Source organism: Patagioenas fasciata, chromosome 6, assembly GCF_037038585.1.
Source record: "Patagioenas fasciata isolate bPatFas1 chromosome 6, bPatFas1.hap1, whole genome shotgun sequence".
In the NCBI taxonomy this organism is placed as follows: Eukaryota; Metazoa; Chordata; class Aves; order Columbiformes; family Columbidae; genus Patagioenas; species Patagioenas fasciata.
This window is the reverse complement of record NC_092525.1, coordinates 36,905,037-36,925,921: the sequence shown is the minus strand read 5'-3', so window position 1 is coordinate 36,925,921 and position 20,885 is coordinate 36,905,037. Positions and strand designations below refer to the sequence as shown.

The 20,885-nt window shown below is 36.5% G+C and overlaps 1 protein-coding gene across 3 annotated transcripts in view; it reads left to right on the top strand.

The window, feature by feature from the left end:
* Positions 1-20,211, top strand: part of MIGA1 (mitoguardin 1) — a 33,990-nt gene extending 13,779 nt beyond the window's left edge. For 2 of the 3 annotated variants that reach the window (XM_071810555.1, XM_071810554.1), the window contains exons 8-16: positions 9,532-9,632; positions 13,764-13,882; positions 14,064-14,136; positions 14,458-14,544; positions 14,668-14,766; positions 15,091-15,225; positions 16,174-16,227; positions 18,030-18,146; positions 18,476-20,211. In XM_071810555.1, coding sequence (XP_071666656.1) covers positions 9,532-9,632; positions 13,764-13,882; positions 14,064-14,136; positions 14,458-14,544; positions 14,668-14,766; positions 15,091-15,225; positions 16,174-16,227; positions 18,030-18,146; positions 18,476-18,694 — 1,004 coding nt within the window. In that variant the 3' untranslated portion in view covers positions 18,695-20,211. The remainder of the gene's footprint in view (positions 1-9,531; positions 9,633-13,763; positions 13,883-14,063; positions 14,137-14,457; positions 14,545-14,667; positions 14,767-15,090; positions 15,226-16,173; positions 16,228-18,029; positions 18,147-18,475) is intronic. The other variant, XM_071810556.1, reaches the window with a different exon arrangement.
* The last annotated feature ends 674 nt before the right edge of the window (positions 20,212-20,885 follow it).

The window sequence follows — 20,885 nt, the reverse complement described above, 5'->3', positions numbered from 1 at the left end:
GCTTGATTTAATAACCACTTGCCTTCATTTTGAACACTTTCAAAAGTGGTGCATGCAGTATGTGGAAACAGCCTTCCAAAGGCAAGAAGTTGCCTTTCCCCCCTTCCCGTGGTATATTCTTAACAAGTTGTGGTTTACAAATTCTTTTTTCTTACTAAGAAGGATTGCATATACACTAAACTTCTATGTGTCTATATACATTGTGAGTATATATGTTCCAGGGACGGGAAAAATTGACAGATGGTGAGTAGTGGGGGCTGGATAAGTGGTTATTTTTCTGGCTGCAGTATTGCAGTGTGAGGTTATATAAACTGTAGATCAAGAATATGTTTTGGCCCATAGGGCTAATTTCTGTTTCATAATAGAATTCGGACTAAAACAATTCTTGTATTAAAATGTATTTTTAAGAGAGGCTTGACTGAAACATTCTTGGGCAAGATGAAGGAAGGAGAGCCAGAATGGGGTGGGGGAGATAGAGACAGCGATAGCTCAGAGTTTGACAATACTTCAAAGTTAATCAGCTCTCTTAGCTTGGTAGCTCAATCTTCAAAGTGCAGAAACAACATTTGGAGCTTTTCTGATTGCTTTTGAGCACAATATCAAAATGGAATATTGACAGAATTCTATAAAATCAGCAAATGTAGCTCTTTGCACCATAGTTCCTTTATTAACTCAATACTTCATTTAGGACGAAAATAGATTTAACTTCTGTCTGCAATTTATTTTCAAGGGTCTAAAATGAAAATATTGTGTCTGAATGCACACATACAAAAGCTAACAACTTTTCTCAACTGGTGTGTCTACTATATTTAAATCTTGCTGCTGTTTAAGTCAAAGGCTCTGACCCATCAACCTGACATAAATGGTTGTAGTGTATCCACATTGCTCAGACTTCAATGATTGCTGTTTACTGGGCCTGTTACTGAGCTCTAACCAACCCCCATCACTACAGCAGTACATGTGTATTCATCAGGAATATAGTTTGTGGAGGCTCAAGTAGCTTCTGTAAGTATTTCATTTCTAAAGGCCTTTCTGTATCTTAAAATTTTCTTAAACTTGTGTTTCAGCTTGACGTTTCGAAGTTGAACCTATATACGTGGGAGTAAATAAATTTTTGTGGAAAATTACAGCAAAAAAAGTTCCGTGAACAATAACAATGGAGGGACTAAAATTTATATTTGTGTCTTTTTCTCTCATACATGTATTTATGCAATTCATTACTAAAATTGTTATAAAAAAATAACTGGATTTGAGGTGCATTTTATTTCTCTTTCGATTGCTCAACCTAAACATTTTTTTTAGAAACTAAGTTACTGTTAATTCTCTAATTCTTTGTGGGATATCTGCTCTGCGCACCATGTCCCACCTTACCTAATAACGCTGTTTGTAGCAAAGTGCTGTAGTGTAGCTGATTCAAGAGCACATGTCGATCACACCAGGCTGTATTCTCCCTACTGCTATTTAAAGCTGCCCTTGTTCTACATGCAGATATGCTGCAAGTACTTAAAGGTAAACATCTACATATTTCCAGATACTATAAATTACATACATTATTTATTATTCACACTTTGCTTTAGTCCTAATTTACTGCAGTTACCTAATATTGACTGGATAGCAGCTTTAACTACCTGGGTTTGAGTAGCCGCTAATGAGTGTCAAGCGATCTTCCAGGGCCATGCTGCACTAATCATTACTTACATTATAATTCAAGTGCTAATATGTTGTTACTAATGTTATTAATTTGTTGGGTTTTTTTTTTTAATTTAAAAGTTTGATAACTGGTGTTATTTAGTAAACTAAAGCTCCAGAGGAAGAACTCCTCATCTGTTACAACTTTTTAAGGATCCTTATCTCATTCTTTCCTACCCTCAGGGGCAAGTGGAATGCAAGCAGGCCCCAATCAGTAGGGCACTTAAGATATTCTTTAAGTCTTATTGTTTAAAGTTAAGCATGTCTTGCTAATTTAGGTTCTTAAGCTGTATGTTGTGTGCAGCTCGGTTTGCAGGAGCCAGGCACATTCCTGAGCAGTTTCACTGGAGTCTGCAGAATTCTATTGATTCCAGGATAGAAAGGAGTCAATCTTTCTTTTCTGATACTGTCTTCATATATCTAAGCAGAATTACCAACTGCTAGACAGTATATTTTTCATTTAATAGAGGAACAAATGAATATGTGGGTTCTGTTCCTCAGTCTGTCTCACTTGCTTTGTAACGTCAACAACCCTGAAACCCTTGTGCTGTGTCTAGCAAAATAGTCTATATGCTAGCCTCCTAAACTCTTTAATCTTGCCTTTTATTTATATATATATATATATATAACAAATTAGGAATCCTTATAAAAACAAGCTTCAGGAGCTGAGCAGCTGTTGCTGGTTATTCTTGCCTGTTTTCATCACTGTGTGTGCTACTGTCTGCTCTTCCATGAAGAGTTGTGTGGTGGGAAAGCCAAGAAGGTGACAGTGAACTGCCTTGGAAGGAAGCAAGGGACACTGCTAGTAATGCACACATGTAAACATCTTGCTTCAAGTACCCACTCATTTCAATAGTTTCACACAGGTGTAGTAGATCTGTGGCCAGAGGGCTAAGTTCACTACTTTTGAGACTACTCTCTCAAGTCTGGTGAGATTTTTCTACCAAACCTTCTTATGGAGGCTTCTGGTCTAGGAATGGTATTAAAGGAGATGATTCTAGAGGTGTAAGCCTCAAGGTTAACTTTGTACTGCCTTCTCCTGTCAATATGACATTGTATTTTGTATCTGCTCTGCATCACAGTGAGTTAACACACAACGAATGTGGTTGAACAGACCATTCCATTGTCACTAGAAAGTGTCCGCACAAAAATAGCGGTAGGTTGAGCTTGTCTTTAGGATGTGAAGAACTAAGAAAAGGTAGTGACGTTCAAATCTGACTATGGTATCTGGCAGTCTTCACAGTACTGTGCTGTAAATCCCCGCTGGACAGCTTACATTTTAAAACAGACAGCACTGTAATTTAAACTAGATTTAGCTGTGGACAAAATTGATGTTAAGCTTTCTGAACTACAGGGGAGTGGAGAACCCCTAGAAGAGGAAACAGTGACAGCTTTGTGTTACACATCCATCTGTCCAGGTTAGACAGCTGAGCAAACTCGATTGCCAGATCTTCTCTCTTAAATACAGATACAGAAACTGTTATCTAAGCTGTAATAGACCTGAAAACAGGAGGGTGGTCAGAAATCAAATTCTTCTCTAAAGGATAGAGATTTAAACCTTTAAATCAGGGAAGATCTGCTGATTTTTAGCTTTGGGGTAAAGAAAAGAAGTTGCAGAAAATTGTAACCCCCTGTAAATATAGAACCTTATGTGCAGATATGAATAATCAAAGTTGACATTTTCAAATAAATGAAAATCTGTATGATAGGTAGAGACCTAACAGTGATATGTAGTTTACCCAGGTTATACATCTCAAATCTGTTTCAGGATCATGTGTCTATGTCAAGCAGAGATTCAGAGCAGTAAAACAGAGAAGTGAGCATATGCACACGTTTATTTTGTGTTTACTAACTGTCAGCTGTCAGCACATATGATGTGTTAGTTCAGGTTATAAAATACACATTAGATGTTGCTTTATTTTCTTAAAATTCAGATTTCAGCAATCTAGCACCACGTGTTATTCTATCTCTTCCTTGAGATTTGAATGGCAGAGTTCCTCATGGTGAGGTCTTTCTATTTTGAGATTTTGGTTATATGATAAAGCTACCACAATGATCCAGGGACAGCTTTCACAACTCACATTCTCTATAACAGAATTATATTTCTAGACTTTTGATAATTTATTTGCTTTAAAAAAAATTCCAACTATCAGAATATATTCCAATTCAGTTATCAAATTAATGGAAGAGTTGTTTAGTAGATTTGAATCGTGAAAGAATAATTTGATTTATCACCATTCCAGAATATCAAAGCTATATGATATTTCCTAATACTCTTGAGTTATTTAATGTACCTGTATATATGGCTTACAATAAATAAATTTTACTTAAATTCCTTTCTTAGGTATATTTGATTTTTATTTGGAGAGACTAAAATGATTACTCACACACAAAAAGACTATTCAAGGTGCTTGATTTTACCCCTTTAGGCTATAAGAGCACTAGCCATGTTATTTTGATTTATATATCGTTAAACATGTGCTTGGCAGATAATATAACTTTATGGACAAAGTCAGTATCTTGAAAATCTCTTAAAGATTATAAGGTTGCTTTAGGGAAGTTGCATCTCTTTGCAGGTGACAAATATTCCAACTCATTACATCTCAGTTTTCAGGTGGATTTTATTGTTTATGTATGTAAACTTAATGGATTGTGCTATTCCATTTTTATATGTGCTCTCTACTTATTTATAGTTAAGCATGAAGAATATTAGTCTTCTACACACATGCTTTTAATTCAGCTTTTAATCAACTGGACTCCTTTTGTCTTAACAATAACAGTAGAGTAATAAATACAGGACACTGAGAATGAAGAACATCTTTTGTTTTGCATAATGATAATTAGGTGAGCATTCAGGTCTTAGAAAATGGACCTTTTTATACCTGTGTGAGAGTATTGTAGTGCAAGTCTTTTATGTGGAGCTTGGAGATTATAGTTGTGCTTGGAAACAATTATGAAAGCTCTTTTGAGTCAGCTGTTTCTGAGAAGTAAGATTTGGCTTTCTGTTTGCACAAAACCAGAGTATTTGCATGAAAACTACTAAGGTTTTTGTTAAGGATGTAACTTCACAGCTCAGCAGTTAGGTCGGCCAAAGCTTACCTTAAAAAAGTCTCTGAATACTAGAAGGGAGGTGAAATTGCGAATGTCAAGTACCTGGTGCTGTCTGGTACTCCCTTTGCCCCAGTTGTCCCTTGCCATTAAACCATTGCTTTGGTTGCTGAGTTCCTGGTCAAATCCTGGTGAGCAGAAGCTGTGTGTTCACAAGAGGGTCTGCTGGAGGTGTGAGCACATTCCCACAGCCAGGCTGGCTGATCCTGCAGCACCGGAGTGTCTGTTTCTGCATCTGGGGTAGGAGGAGTATGGGCTGTGGCCTGGTGGGTTGGTTTGTTTGTTTTGGGTTTTTTTTGAAGGAATTTGTCACTTCAGTTTGCATCAGAGCAGTCCCAACAAAGAACCATGAGACAGGTTTAACTTGTGGTACATGGTGAGGTACTGGTAGAGTAAAAGATTTGGTTGGATATTTTTAAGACCCTGACCTGTAATACATTTTCATGCTGAAGTCAATAACACTTTATACACAGTGAGGTGAGATTCCTCCAGCTACAGGCACTTCCTTGAACGGACATATTTGTATTATTAGAGAATGTAAACACAATTTAGCAGTAACAGTTCAATCCAAAATGGTCAGTCTGAGCACCCTGTTTGCTTTTTTTTAACTTGTTGCTATACAGCCCAGTTATCAGGTGCCATCTGAAAGTTGGGATTGTTTTCTTTTTGTAAATACGGCTTAAAGTAAAATCACTGCTTTCTAGGTGCATCCTGCAAGACTTCTTATAATACACTAGCAGCTACTTGGTAAGACTGATGATTTTTTTAATGAGTGTTCAGTCAACACTCTGAGAGTTATGACTATTTATAAACGTAAATAAAGCTGCTTTTGGATGCTCCGGCAGCAGTGATGACATACCACTGTGCCGCTTGTGACGAGCTACAAGATTGTGCCACATTCTCTTGCAACTGAGTTATGTAGCAATTCGTGCTTCTGTGCTCTCTGATTATTGCGATTGCTTTGTCTGGATGTGAAGCCGCACGTGGGAAGGGCCCGAGGAGCGCGGAGCACAGCGGCCTGGCAGAATGCTGGGGCTCTTGGCGTACCCTGACTTTTCAGAAGTGGACTCCTTTGCAAGGTTTTCTACTCTTAGGAGTCTATCAGGTCTCCCCTTTCTCATCCTGCTTTCAAGCTCGAGTTGTGTTACTGCACTGATGTTCCGCTGAAGCAGAAGGGCTGGGAGAATAAGAAACCATGGCTTTAACGGTGGCACTCAGAACTAAATTCCTCAATTCCCAGGTAGTTCTTTGCCAGTGGCTAAGTGCTTTCCTTTTTTAACTGCTGCATGGAAGCGCCAAACTCACTTGCAAACTCAGGCCATGTTTCATTCAGGGTTGGAGGGAAGAGAACATGTAAGCAGCTTTCAGAATTTAAAACATCCCAAATTGAATCCTAAAAAGCTAATTTGTGTGCAGTTCCATCTCCAAGGTCAGATTTTGCTCTTAGAGTTGAAAGGGTTAGTTTTGTGGTCTGTCTTGCCGCACAAACCTACCAGAGCAAAGACCAATATTCTAGGTTAGGACTCTGTGGATAGATTTGGAAGTAGCTTTGTTCTGATTCGGTTTTTGGGTTTGTGGTGTTGGTGGGGTTTGTGGTGTTGGTGGGGTTTGTGGTGTTGGTGGGGTTTGTTTTTTCAGCCTCCTTAGTTTCAGATAGTTGTTTGCGAAAATCTTACAAAGCTAGGATTTATTTCACAAGCTTTAGCAATAGCCCATATTCTTAGCCTACTTAATACCCTTAATCTCCCTTTAGAACTGCGCATACATTTTAAGACACTACAACCAAGAGTCTTTATGGCAATTACCGTTGTCAGTATGTGTCACATCTGAAACTCTACTTCATTCTCTTCACAAATATAAATGAACCCAGAATAATTCCCTGGCTTCTTGAATAATTAAAGTATATTTGAAGCTCACATTACTAGTATTTGTTTCCTGAAGCTATTAGAGGACATAAGAACTAGGGAGGACTGTGTGAGCAGTTGCAGGCACTGGTGGGTGGGTTCCTCTCGCAGCTGTTCATTCCAGGAGTCTCATTGTGCTGCTGTCTCTTTTATTTTGTGTTCTTGTGTCTAAGAATGTTCTCCTGGTACTTGCATGGTATTTACTTCAGCTGTAACTTAGTTTTCACCCTAACGTTTTCATAATAGTGTGCTCTCTGCACAGCGTGGGTATTGACAAGCACCTGCTTGGGGAAGGGTATTTTAGGTATTAGCCTGGTGGTGGCCAGAAAATCACAAATTGCTGACAAGGCCGTTTGGCTTGCTTTGGGGAAACTGTATGCACATATCATTTGCCAAAGGTATTATTTCACTCAGCATTACCAACCTTCTTTCTAATCATTTTTTTTGGTCATTACATACATATTTTCTGCCCTTTTTGTAGTAGTGAGAATTTTCTTTGGGTGAAAACGCAAATATTCCATATTCCACTGACGTGTTAAAACCATACTGCCTAGCTGACAGGTTTTGATCTGTATTAGAAAACTTGGAATTATGACTTCTTCAGCAAATAGAGATGTGTTCAAAATCTTATCACTAGAGTTTCATGTAATCTGTAGCAGGCTGGATACAACCTCTACAGAAGAACCCCCAGTTCTCTGGTATTGTGGGCTAGAAACTCTGTGGTTCCTTCATTTACACCAATTATTTTTATTTTACAAATATGCAGAATAAATTGTAGTTAAATAGCCTTATTCCCATTTATGTGTAGTCAATCACTTGAATCCTTCAGTGTCAGTCTCGGGATATATTGGAGGTATATGCTCACATATTAGAGCTACAGCACAGTAATTATCTGACAATATCCAGAGGCTTTGAGGCTTCACTCTGTGATATAGTTGGGACTACCCTGTGGTGGAGACATTCTTGGGTTGTGAATACATTGATGTATGAGACTACTTGACAGCTGCACTTAGTGTACATAGGAGTAGGGTCCTTACCTTAACATCTTCATTAAAGCCATCAAATACCTTTATCAGCATGGCTCACACTTTTCTCTTGTAGGAGTTTGTGATTTGCAATGCTACTTGTGAATATAGCTGTTTACTTCTCATGAAGTAAGTGTTCCATGTTGCCTTGAACCAGGTGCTAGAGGGCTGTTCTAACCGTGATGTAGAAACTTTGGTTTTAATTGCAAATTTATTATGGAAAACAACTTAGCCAAATGGAGAGGTTCAGTGGAAAAACCTACAACCAGGCTTTACCTCCCTGGACTACCCTATATTTAAGAGTATTATTGCAATTTCAGCAACAGCTTATGTAAAAAAGTGAAATTAGAAAAGCATTTAGTGTAATATTAAAAGGAGATTAAAGCAAATGATGAGTTAGAAATAAGGAAGCCTCGTGTTACCCATTTGCGCTGACTAGACCTCAAGTAAATGCTTTATAAACCACAGTTTGGTTTTCTGTTCTAGCTTTTCAGATTCCAGTATGTGATTGTTTCTCAACCAATGTGGATGCTGCTGTACTTTTCCACTTGGTTTTAAGAGGTCAAAGAAAAAGAACAAACTGTTAAGAATGATCTGAAAAAATCAAGAGACTTTTCATGTGAATATTGCTGAAGTTGTGATTACAAGTTGGAATCTGCTTAAGTCTATGTAGTAAAATCTTTGTCCAAACTTTTAATAAGTTTTTCCCTCAGTGAACAATCTCAAAGATGGATATTTATTGTTACATGCAATCCTTGAACTGTCATTCCAAGTCCATAACTAATAAAACCATAACAACCACCGAAATAATAGTTATGTGGATTTGTAGCGTTTCAATTGATGAGTAAACCATTCCAGTATATTGGCATTTGGCCACTTCGCTATGTAATAGTGTTTTTTTATGAAGTATTACCCTAGCAACAGATCTGGATGACATTGGGTAGCTGGTTGCTGCCGACTGTTGGAAATAAAACAGATTTTAGCAATGCATGTGTAATGTCTGAAGGTAAAGAACCCAAAATAAATGCCTGTGCTCTACTGAGAATGTGGTATGGGGCACATCAAGCCAAAGTCTGACTTACTGACTAATGAATTTAATCCTTGGGTGACCGCGTTTCTGTATGGTGAACATAAAACCCTATATGCTAGTAATATGTGCAACAGTTGAGATCTGAGAGGAAACTGTTGCAGATGATTATAAGCAAAACGTATCAGTTACTTTAAAGGCTTTAAAAATTCTAGTACTATAGGAAATGCTTCTGGATGTGTTATTTCAATGGAAAAGCTTTTTGGGGAAAGAGGATACAGTGAAGGTTAAAACCTTCACCTGCTCTCCTGAAGAACCAGCAAATGAAAAAAGGCATGAGAAGTAGAAAATTAATTCAAGTGAAGCTGAAACCTGGGTTTTATGAATGGCTTTGATTTAACACAGTATTTCTTGGTTACTAAAACACAGAGCATTTGTTACACAACCTAGCCAAGTTAAAAACTTAACACAGGGTTTAGAGTAATATAGCAAAGTAATGTCTTTAGACAGAGAGATCTCCCAAAGTCTATCGAAGAGGAAATATTGCAGATTATGTTTGTAAGTCTACTTTAAAGACAGAAAAATACCATCACCTTTATGTATGTTGGGGCTCAAGGGAGAATTTACTGTGGTAGCAGTAGTACAATGTTGTGCCTTCCAAATGAAGGCACTACATTAAAGTATACATGAAAGACACTTGCAAGACTTAAATGCAATGTTCTGATGGTCTAATAATCAGGTGGGATTTTGTGTGTTTGTGTTTAATTTTATTTTAAAGATAAAAATACAGACATTACTGTAAAGGATAATACAGATGATTTCTGCCTTCGAGATACATTAAGCGTTGCATCAACAGACTCCTTTGTTTCCACAGCTGAGGTAAGACTCTTAAATATTGCTTCTTTTAAAGATTTGCTGATGTATTTGAACAGTGAACAGAGGGATCTTAATTGTTTACAATAATTAGCAAACAAAATGTATTTCTCTTATGGGGGGAAAAAAAGAAGAGCTTTCCCAGCCTAGTTGTAACCAGCTTCCTAGCAGTTCGAGTAACAAAGCTGGGACCAAATTGCTTATTGGGTTTTTTTTGGTGCACTGGCAGAATGTTTTCCCAATTCCTTCTAAAAAGAAATTACTTTTGAAAAATGTATCAGATTTTCATGAGTGAAGAAACACAATCAGTAGTAGTTCCTTTCACCATGAATTGCATTTTTCTGTTCTCTTTTTTTCCTATTCCCTTACCATAATATAAAGACATTAGAAGAAGGCTTTGTCTTTTTGAAGTTAGAGGGTTTTTTTGGAGAGGAAATTATTAGAAATTGACAGCTGCCTATTTTAGTACAGTCCATGCATATTATTATATTCTTCATCTAACTTTCCCTAATTTTCTTGGATAAGGCCACAAAGGCCACGTTAGCTGTATACGGTATTTGCATAGTAAATCAAATTATTTCACTTCTAGGACAAGGAGGATCTTTATCTAATAGCCAATGTGTTCCTATACACCGACTACTCATACTGTAGAGTTTTTAATTCTTAGGAAATACATGTAGCATTTGTAACAAAACCTATATATTAGCACTGAACTAACTTTGGTACTATAACACCGCTATGTAGGTATTATGTAGACAAAAGCCTACGTATCAGACACTGCACATAGCCTAGGATTATTTCACCCTGCAAGGAGTATTACTACTACTGATGCACACAACACAGTGAATTTGCATTCTTTGTTATGCTTAAATTAATAAAGTTACAACAACAATTAGATAAATCATGTTTTGAACGTGTGTTTTCCCAAAATGTGTTTCACACTCATCCTGCAGCTACTTATATGGTGTTAGTTGGGTTTTTTTTTCGTTTGTGGGTTGGGGGGGGGATTTTTTTTGTGTTTTTTTGTTTTTATGTTTTAAAAGATAAAGATACCTGGAGAAAGATATCATCATCAGCCTTCTTAATACATGGCAAGCTTAGTTTCCCAGAACGTAAGGAATGCTGACTGTGCCAGTAAATTGACCCTCTTATTAGATGGAGCAGGCAAGAATTCCTCAAAGGTCTAGCATTATTTAGTTCTGTTACATTCATGTAGGTGGTTATTTTGGTAGTCAACAAGGTCTTGATTCACAGCTGAGAATTTTTTCTATTAAGGAACAACTTGTGGGTGGCAAATAAGAGTTTTGAGTCTATTCATTAGACCAAAGCAGTCAGGAAATCCCAGGCTTAAAAACCATTGCAAGGTCCTGAGGTTTGACGCTTTACAGCAATGATTTTGGCATCTCTTTACTGGCAGATGCAGCCTTAAAGCTGAACTGTGCAGAGAAAACTGATTACAAGAAAGAGTTCAAGATTTACAAGAGAGAGTTAATTTTCCTTCTGATGTCAAGTTCTTACCTAGAAAATGTTGTATGCTCCGCATGTTGTTAAGCATTGCAGATGGTTTGGCCATTCTTCCAACAGCTGAACTCTGCTGTGTTAGAAATGGGAGTGCATGTTCGGAGCATCTTCAACTGATTTTATTTTGAACCAGGATGTTTATATCGGCAAGCTTTCCCCTCATTTCATCTCAAAAAGAATGGCCATTACTGAATGTTTGCAAGACTATTTAAAATATAATACTGTATGTTACATATATGTGTATTGTTTTTTATCTACATATAAAATATTTATATACAAATATATTTTTAAACACTTGAAGGCATCAAAAGAAAATCCATGATGCCTCCAGAAGCATTAGGATGCAGCTTTAGAGCTTGTCTGGAGACCACCTTTTCCATTTGAACTTAAAGGTCACTTTAGTTCCTAGTTTGCAGTTTGTTTAGGTTTTTTCTCCTCTTTTTGCATGCTAAGGGAGATCAGTTATATAGAAGTTTGTGTTCCCTTTCCAAATGTCATTGGTTGGGACTAACTTCAATCTGTAATCAAAATCATCTTGTCAGTGGAAGAATAGTTCCCCCCTTCTCTCCTGCTCAGTTGCCGATTGATATAGCTGCTTTCTTCATTTAAGCTCAATAATATGCATTGCAACAGTACCACAGCTACTTTGTTTCATCTGCTAGCATGAGAGGAATTTAAACAAAAAAAAAATAAAGCCAAATATAATCAAGGGCCTGACCCAGCTCCCAGGTGTCGGGTTCTGTGTGGATTTGTAACCACGAGGCTGTGATCAGGAATCTTCATGTGCTGAAGCTGTTGTCACCTCCACTGGCAGCAGGCGGAGATCTCCTGCATCCAACTGGAGAAGCCACCAGTCCTGATTCAGCTCAGGTCTACCACTTTCCCTAAATATCTGAAGAAGGTGATTTGCCTGAAATTCACTTGAAAAAAAAAACAATATAATCTCTCTTACCACAGAAATTATAACCTCCAAGAGAGAGGCAGCTGTTTGCAAAGTGTGTGTGTGTTCACAAACTCTGTCTTCTCATGCTTTGCAAATGAAATAAAGTAAATGGAATGAGTGCTTTATGGCTTCAGTAGTAGCTGGATCAGGTAAGAAATAAATTAGTATACTGATTTGTGTTCTGTTTTGGTCTTTATTTTGGAAAAGATCTACTTATGTATAGTTAATACTTTCTTAACCATAATGTAGAAGAACAAATTCTGGGGTAAATATTTTTCACTTTGTCTTGTTTATACCTGTTGTAACTATTGCACTGTATACACGTGTGTGTATATATGTGTGTGTGTATGTGTATTGATTTCTTATAACCAAAAGAAATCAATATATTCCTGTTTCTTCCAGTTGGTTAAATTATTCTATGCTATATGTTTTCACATATGTTTTCAATTGAAGGCTGTCTGGCTTCCTTTGTTCAGAAAGAACATAAATTTGCAGGTGGGCTTTTTCAATTAGAAAATCCAAACCGCAATTTGGTGCTATGATTAATATTGGTAAACTGGAATAAAACCTTTGGTCTTAATAGCTGTAAATCTTTTTTAGGAAGTCAGCTTATTCTACTCTGTTCTTCCAAGCAAAACAACTGATAAGCAAATGCATACTTTTAAAATGGAAATGCTTTCAAGCTAGATGAATTCTGAAAGCGTACATTGCGAACTCCAGAATAATGTTTTGTTGACCTTAAAACTTTTATTCCTTCACTTATTCCTGAGCTGTTGCTTCATCACGCTCAGTTTGATGGCTCTATAGAAATCTGCATAGGAAAGCAGGCTTATTTATTTTATTTTTTACCCAAACACATAAATTTAAAATGGAACCTGACAATTTTATGAAAGGAATTTGCTTACAGTAAAAAGGTACTGGTATGAGGGCATGAGTTCTGCCAAATACGTACCACGGGTAAGCCTCTCTTTTTTTGGATCATTAATAATATGATGTAATGTTTGGAGTGGAAATTGTAGCTAGCTATTATTTTATGGCTTAAACATGATATCCTGTAAACAAGACTTCTCTGTATTATTTATGTGCTTTGATTTCTTAATCTGCCTTTGTTTTTTTCTTGCTCTGAAAATGTCTATGATTTCACGTTAATTTATACGATAACCACAAAATTAAAACAACTGATACTGAAAACCTTTTGAGGAGCCTGTAGTAAAATGCAGGATGTTCATGCCTCATATGATATCCTTTGGTAACTAACAGACATATTTACCAGTGAAACAAAAACAGAGCTGGGAGGATGTTGCTATTTCCAGTTTCCTAAAGATTTACATGAGGCAATCATTCTGTACTTTGTGTCCTGACGTTTGTTTTTAGCAGCTTTGAGATTATCAGGTATAAGTAGGCAAATAAAAAACAAAAGTAAGCTGCGTCTGTTTCATTAATTAAACTTTTGAAACCCGAAACTGGAGCTTTATGAAGTAATGAAGTAAAAGTCTGGCTAATAGTGTGGTGTTTCTCTTCTGTTTACTAGTTGGGTGTTGCCCTGTTGTTGTAAGCAGATGCAGAAAAGGATACATCTTTCAGTTGAACATCAGGAAAGGTTATTTGTTTTATCTTTACAAAAATGATGTTAGCCAGCTCCTTCATGATCTTCAAACCAATTTCTTTTTCAGCTCACAGAGCACAGGGAGATTCGTAATCCATATGGTCTAGAATCCCTTTGCCATTGCCCGCTGTATGAAGAAGCCATGCACTTAGCAGAAGAAGGCAAAATTTATTCACGAGTGTTAAGGTATTGATTTATGTCTATGTAATGATTTCCAAGAAAAGTGAGAATCAAAGTTAAATATTCCACATGGAACTCATATTGTAGAAGTTATTTGTACTAGGTATTTTTTCTAGGGATTTGACTTAGTTGAATTCTCTTGTGCTTCTTTTGCTAATGGTCTTTTAACCTCTTCTATTTTATACAGGACTGAAATGTTTGAATGTCTAGGAGACAGTGACTTCCTTGCTAAGCTTCACTGCATTCGACAAGCTTTTCAGGTAAATAGTCAGGAAAGTGATTTGTCTGTCTGTCTCGTTAAGCCTAAAGTATATGGCATTGAAACTTACAAAACATTTTTATAACGTGTTCTCAAAATGAATATTTTCTCGTTGCCTTTACATTTCTATAGTTTTAAAATAGGATGTATTTGCAGAGGAGTCCCAGTTTTGTGATTAGCTTTGGGACCTTTGCACCAAAGGCTTATTAGGAACTTGCCTACTATACTAGTGGTTATAATTATATAAAAGTTGATTCAAGTGATTAAGGTCACTTAGTATAACCTGTGAATGAATGTGTATATTTTCTGAAACCTTTTCTAGATAATTCTTTCAGAAACATCAAACAGAATATTTCTTGCTGAAAGTGGAAGAAAAATTTTGTCTGCTTTAATTGTGAGAGCACGAAAGGTAAAAGCCTTTTTAAGCTAATGTTTTATTGTTAATGTGACTTCCATCAGAATTCACTTTGCAGTGTGAATAAACCATTTCTCTCGTTAAGTTTGCTTGATACTCATTGCTTTTATTTTACAGAATCCAAAGAAATTTGAAGATGTCTTTGATGAGATGATACATTTTTTGGAACAAACAGATCACTGGGACAATACCGAAATGGAACTTGCTGCTAGAGGAGTGAGTCTGAATTTCTGAAAAGTGCTTTTAGCCTTAATCGTACAAACTGTAGCATCTAAAAATCAAATTTTACAGTTCAGAATTGTGGGGAAGGCAACTCTTTTTTGTTTATATTGCTGATTTAGAGAAATGGCATCTACCACTGCAGTTTAGTATCAGAAAGCACGTAATATTTTTTCAACTTTTTTTGACAAATTATCTCTAATATTCATCAAAACCAATTATAAATCTGCACGTTAATACAGAGTTAGGATATGGTGCATGCTGAATTCCACTGCTGAAAGATAAACTAGGTTACTTAGATCATGTTCTGCTTTAATACAGGTGAAAAACCTGAATTTTTATGATGTTGTTCTGGACTTCATATTAATGGATTCATTTGAAGATTTAGAAAATCCACCAATATCTATTCAGAATGTAGTAAATAACCGCTGGCTAAATTCATCTTTTAAAGAAACGGTAAGTATTTACGTGTAATTTTCATAATCATTGTTCTGCAGCACGTTAGAATAAGTAGATGGTTTGATCAATCCAACGTTGGTGCGAGCATTCTGATATAAAATTTCCGTATATGCCGAAACTGTTCTGGCGATCTGCGATTTATATCCTTAAAGCACAGTGTAAAAACAAGGATAAGTCCAACAACCGCAGAATAAAGACTGTGTGTATTGTTTTCACAATAACATTGATTTGGAAAGCAAAGAAACCTTTTAGATCAAGAAATGGCCAGTTTTCCATTTATTTCTGTCTCAACTGAAATATTCCCTATAGAGGGGAGAAAAAAAGGTAACACACATGTAATTCTTCGTGTATTTGTGTGGTAACGTTGTGCTTTGTGAGTACTAAATTCTCTTCAGCACTCAAGGAGAAAAGCCCAGTACTGATATCAGTATATTGTATTTCACAGGTCCATATTTGGACAAAACTTCTTAGGCAAATCTGAAGCTATTGCAAGAATGTTTTTGCTAAAATGAAAAAGGATATTTCAGTGTGTTCACATGATACTTAATATCTAAAATAGTTGCTGATGTCTGAGCACACACTTTCATATATAGATGACGGGTCCTCAGTTAAACTCTGTGAATGTTGCTCACTGTTGCAACTGTAAAATCAGTCAAGGGTGCTAAATTACATTTGAATTAAACTAAAGAAAATGTTGCGGAGTAAGATCCGAAAATAACAAATATTAACTACATATAAAGCTCGTTGTTTGTATCAGCTGATACCTTATAAGTTTAAACTTTGCATTATCGCAAGATTGAAAGTGAATAAAATACACATCCCCAAAATATAGAAATACAGTATTCTGCAGATTGCTTCTTTTGATATGGAAAATAATTTTGCTTATAGTGAAGTTACTCAGGGTTTGGGATTTTTTTTTTCTTTATTTTTTTTTAATACTTTTAGGCTGTGGCTTCAAGCTGTTGGTCAGTCCTGAAGCAGAAACGACAGCAAATGAAGGTATGTTGCCTTGCAAAGTAAGTGAAGCGAAGTTACTAATTGGCTCCTACGAACATGAAGTTCTGTTCTGTAGCTTTAGCAAAATTAATTACAGTTCAACCCTTAATCCTGAAGACATGTTTTAGACAAGAGGCTGCCGATGGTAGAAGTTTAGTTCATGGGGGCCTAATATTAATATTATTTTTTTGCAAAAAAGTCTTAGCTGAAAGATTTTCAACCCAGCTTAGGTTCAGTCGGCAGTGGCGACAGCAGTTTCTCCAACTTATGGCCCCACACATATAACTTGGATTTTTGCAGACCACGGTCATTGATGTATCTCACCTGCTTATGCCAGGATTCTCAACTCCTGCATCATCTCCACAGCTGATTAAATTCAGTCCTGTCCCTTGACCCACCTGAGGTCCCGTGTTCCTCACCCATGACAGGAGCTCTGTCCAGCCTCCCCCAGCCCTTTCTGCATCCTGCCCACGCAGTGAAGGAGCTCTGCAGATCTCAAACCCCTCTGTGCTTCCACCTTTGGAGGCTTTTATTGCACCCAGGAGGCAAATGCCCGGTGTCTGTAAGAGCTGAGGCTGTGCTGCAGGACACCCATAGCTGGGAAAGTGGGTTTGCACAGTGCAGGTGAGCAATCCGCTCACCGCGGTGACTCCTTTCTCCAGTTCTAAGAACAGCTATTGGTGTGACTCCTAACTGCTAAAGGCATATTTCATCATAGAAGAGTTGTTTCCAACGGCAGTTGGTGTTTCATAAAAGGTCTTCGGCTACCATTATATCTTAAGATTTGAGATGTTACATCCCTGTGTCAGTATGATTGGGAATTTCATATACATAGAACTTTGCTGCACTAGTTTTATGTGGAGGGATTATATGTCCAAAATAGATGTTATAGTAACCTGTTACTTCCATCTCTATTTCAATGCCCAACTACCTTACTCTGCAGTTCATTTGTATACTGAAGTCTCAATATTTATAAGTTTGTAGCTCTGTAATTTTACTCCTTGGCACTGGTTTCAAAAGTGGATGAAGTTAAGCACCATGGAAGTCTTTGTAACAGAGACTGACCGTACCACAAGGAGTTTGAACTTAGATTTACTTACGGACAGTTCTTTAGCGCTAGAGTTAGGTTATGGTTGGATTCGATGATCCCGAGGGTCTCTTCCAACCTAAATGTTTCTGTGATTCTTTATGTGGTATTTTATGCTTAAATTTAGGATTAATTTATATTTTTATTATTTTAAATTAACTGTGCTGATGTAAAATTATAAATAAAGGTTTATGAGCATATAAAACAAACTGTACATTCATATATGGTATATAAATATAGACCATATTATATGAGTGCCTGCAGGTTATAAAAATAACAACAGAATGGGAATTCACAGATACTCTGTATTTTTCTTTAGACTTCAATATGGATTCTTGTGTCTTTGTTTTCCATTTGAAACTGTGCAGTTTGCTCATGTTTGAAAGTTTCAGCTGTGCATAGTGGATAGGAGTTGGAATAATTAAATACATTTATCTCATCTGCCGTTGGGAGGCAGACCAGATTCTTCATCATCTTTTAGGGCTTATGCCTATCAATCTTAAAATATTTAAAATAAAAACTACCACTGGAGTAAAAACCTCTTCTAAAAAATCATGAGACTTGTTTGGTACGGTTGTCCTATAATTTAAAAGACTTCAGGTTACCACAGCCCTGAAGTAATAGGTGCTTTAAGCTTTTCTTAAGACTTAGCCTTATATAATAGAGATTTATACTAAATTTCCTGTGTAACTTTTGTCTATGATTTTAACACCACCAGGTGCCTGATGGATTTTTTGCACATTTCTATGCTATATGTGAACATATCAGTCCTGTTTTGGCGTGGGGATTTTTGGGCCCTAGAAATTCACTTTATGACCTGTGCTGCTTCTTCAAGGTTTGCTGCTTTTTTTTTAATTACCACTTACCTAAATTATAAAAAATATCTTCTAGAGTAAAAGAAATCAGGATCTTATTTATAAACAAACATTTGCATTTTCTTAAGATTAAGACTAATGGTAAGAAACCACAAATATAAATATTTTCATATTAGTTTTTTAAAGCATAGAACTATTTTGCAAAGTCTATTTTAGTGTCTTTCTCTCTTAGCACCAGAAGAATACATAAATGGATGTTTTTAGGAAATGTCTGAAAAAAAACAGCTAGCATTGCATATTTTTTCTTCTTGTAAGTGAACAGTAGTTTATCGTTTTTTTCCGCCCATAGGATCAAGTGCTTTTCTTCCTCAAAGACATTTTTGATTTTGAAAAAGTGAGATACTCAACCATGGAGAGTTTGGCTGAAGATCTTATGCAATTATTAATCCGACACACTGAACTTTTAATGGCCTATCTTGGAGCAGACTCGCTAAGACACCTCAGTGCTTGTGTAAGTGGTCACGGGCATGTCATGACCAGTGGGCTCGTGGAAGCAAAAGTACAGTAAACTTAAATCCCTGACAGATGAAATAGGGTGCACTTTGACGTGCTCCTTCCCACCTTTTATCTAACCCGGAGTTGTCATTGCTGTTATTGAGCGAGCATCTGAAAATGTATCGTGTCGCTAAGTGTGGAAAAGGACTTACGGAGGTTAAATGTACATCTGCGAAAAGAACTGGTGAGCATATTATAGTATATACCTAAATTACATTTGCAGCTCAGCTGTCACTGTATTTATAGTTCCTGTATCCCAAAACGCTTTTTTTCTGTAATATTTGGGTAAAGTTTATTTATGAAATACTGTACTTTTGCACAGATAATTTGTAAGTGAAGCTGATGGAGTTATTTTCTTTAAAGGCTTATAGTACAAAGTGTTCATTATAGAGTCTCCAAGTCATTGTCTGTCTAAATCTAGGAGGTGTTTTGACGGGGGTATATGCAGTCTCTGACTCATGTGACACGTGCAATAAAGTAATCACACTCACAAAAATGAACATCTTGCCACTGCCCTGCAATTACATTTGTGCGGGTGTAAGCAGTCAGGTTGTACTACAGCGCAACAGAGCGGTGTAGGACATGCAGGCACTGTTGGGGCAGGAAGGACTTCTGGTATGCATTTTTAGTTTGTTTTAAAATATCTAAACATCGTGAAGGTGTTTGAGAGCACTTATTTATATTCAAAAAGCTATGCTATCTTCATTAAATAATTTAAAAGTTTTCCTTTTTCTAAAACTGTTACTACTTTCTATGGTGGTGGTAAATAAACTAATAGCATTTGCAGTTCATATGTAGCATTTCAAAATATATTTTTAAATATGGGTGTATGATAAGATTTGTTAATCATGAAACAGCATCCAAGGCAGTGTTTTATAATTAAAAGCATTTCTGTCTTCCTCCCTTCCTTGTAGGAAGTCAACTATCTATTTAAAAGGAAATTTAAGCAATTGTGGCCATCTATGTGCAATGCAGACCAGGCTCAGGATATGGAACTGTAGATAGGAGCACAGCACAGTAAGGAGGTAGGAGGGAACTTGCAGTAACACTTTTTCCTGTGCCAGGGGTAATAAATGATGATGATCTGTATCTTTGAATTTCTGTAAACTGAAACAATGCTTCATAGTTAGTTTAGGCTTTTAAACTACACTTACAAATGGTTTGCCACACAAAGCCAGCCCACAGGACCCGTGTCAGGTAATACAGAGTAAGTAATTACAGACTCATTCTAAATATTCAGGTAATTGAGAAGCATGTTGTTAAAATCTGGCAAATTGAAACAAACATTAATTATAAACATTTCAACTTTTGTTGCAAACACAACCCAAACCAATGATATTTGAAAAGGAAGGCGTGTGTAATTCCATGGATTTTACTGAAGCTGACATTTTTCCACCTTGTTGTACTCATTTGATAAATATAAAAATGATGAAAATGTGTCATATAACTTGTGTGAAATGCCAACTGACTGTAGTTTATTAAAAAAAACATAAAGTATACTTCTATGTGTAATAAACCAGAAATCCCAAATGCTGCTGTTGGCCTATTTCCACCATTCAAGTTGCTGAACTTGCTCCATGCTGCACTTTTTTCTCTGCAATGTCTTTGATACCAGAATGTAAAGTTTTTTTCACACATCTCACTTAGATTAAACATCCTTATTTCCCTCAGTCATGCTGCTCAAAAGTATCTGTCTTGTTAGATTCAGAATCTATAGGAATAGCTGGAAATAGATGTAATAGAGTAAATGGCAAGCTACACAGCAGATGTACTACCTGGAGGTTGCAATATGTCAAAGGAAATGATCTGCTGTGGTTTGTCTGGTCTAATAAAATGATATGAAGAAAATGACACCTTAGCATTCATCCCAGGAAAACAGAAATGTGCTTTTTCACAGAAGTAAGCTTATGAAAAAATCACTTATTGAAATATATTATTTATAAAAAGCTCTTCAATGTGCAACAATGTTGCGGATGGTATTATGTTTCCAGATAATTTAACAGGTGATCTTCTATTGAAACTGAAATGATTTTTGTTAAACAGAAGAGTGAAAAAGGTCTAATGATACACCAAAATATCTAGAAAATGGGTAAGAACCTGGTAATATCTGGCTTAAACAAAGGTATCCATTGAAAGTAGGAGCACTTCTATGTGCTGATAGAGCTCTCAAAATTCCATAGAATCAGGTTGGAAATCGGATGGAT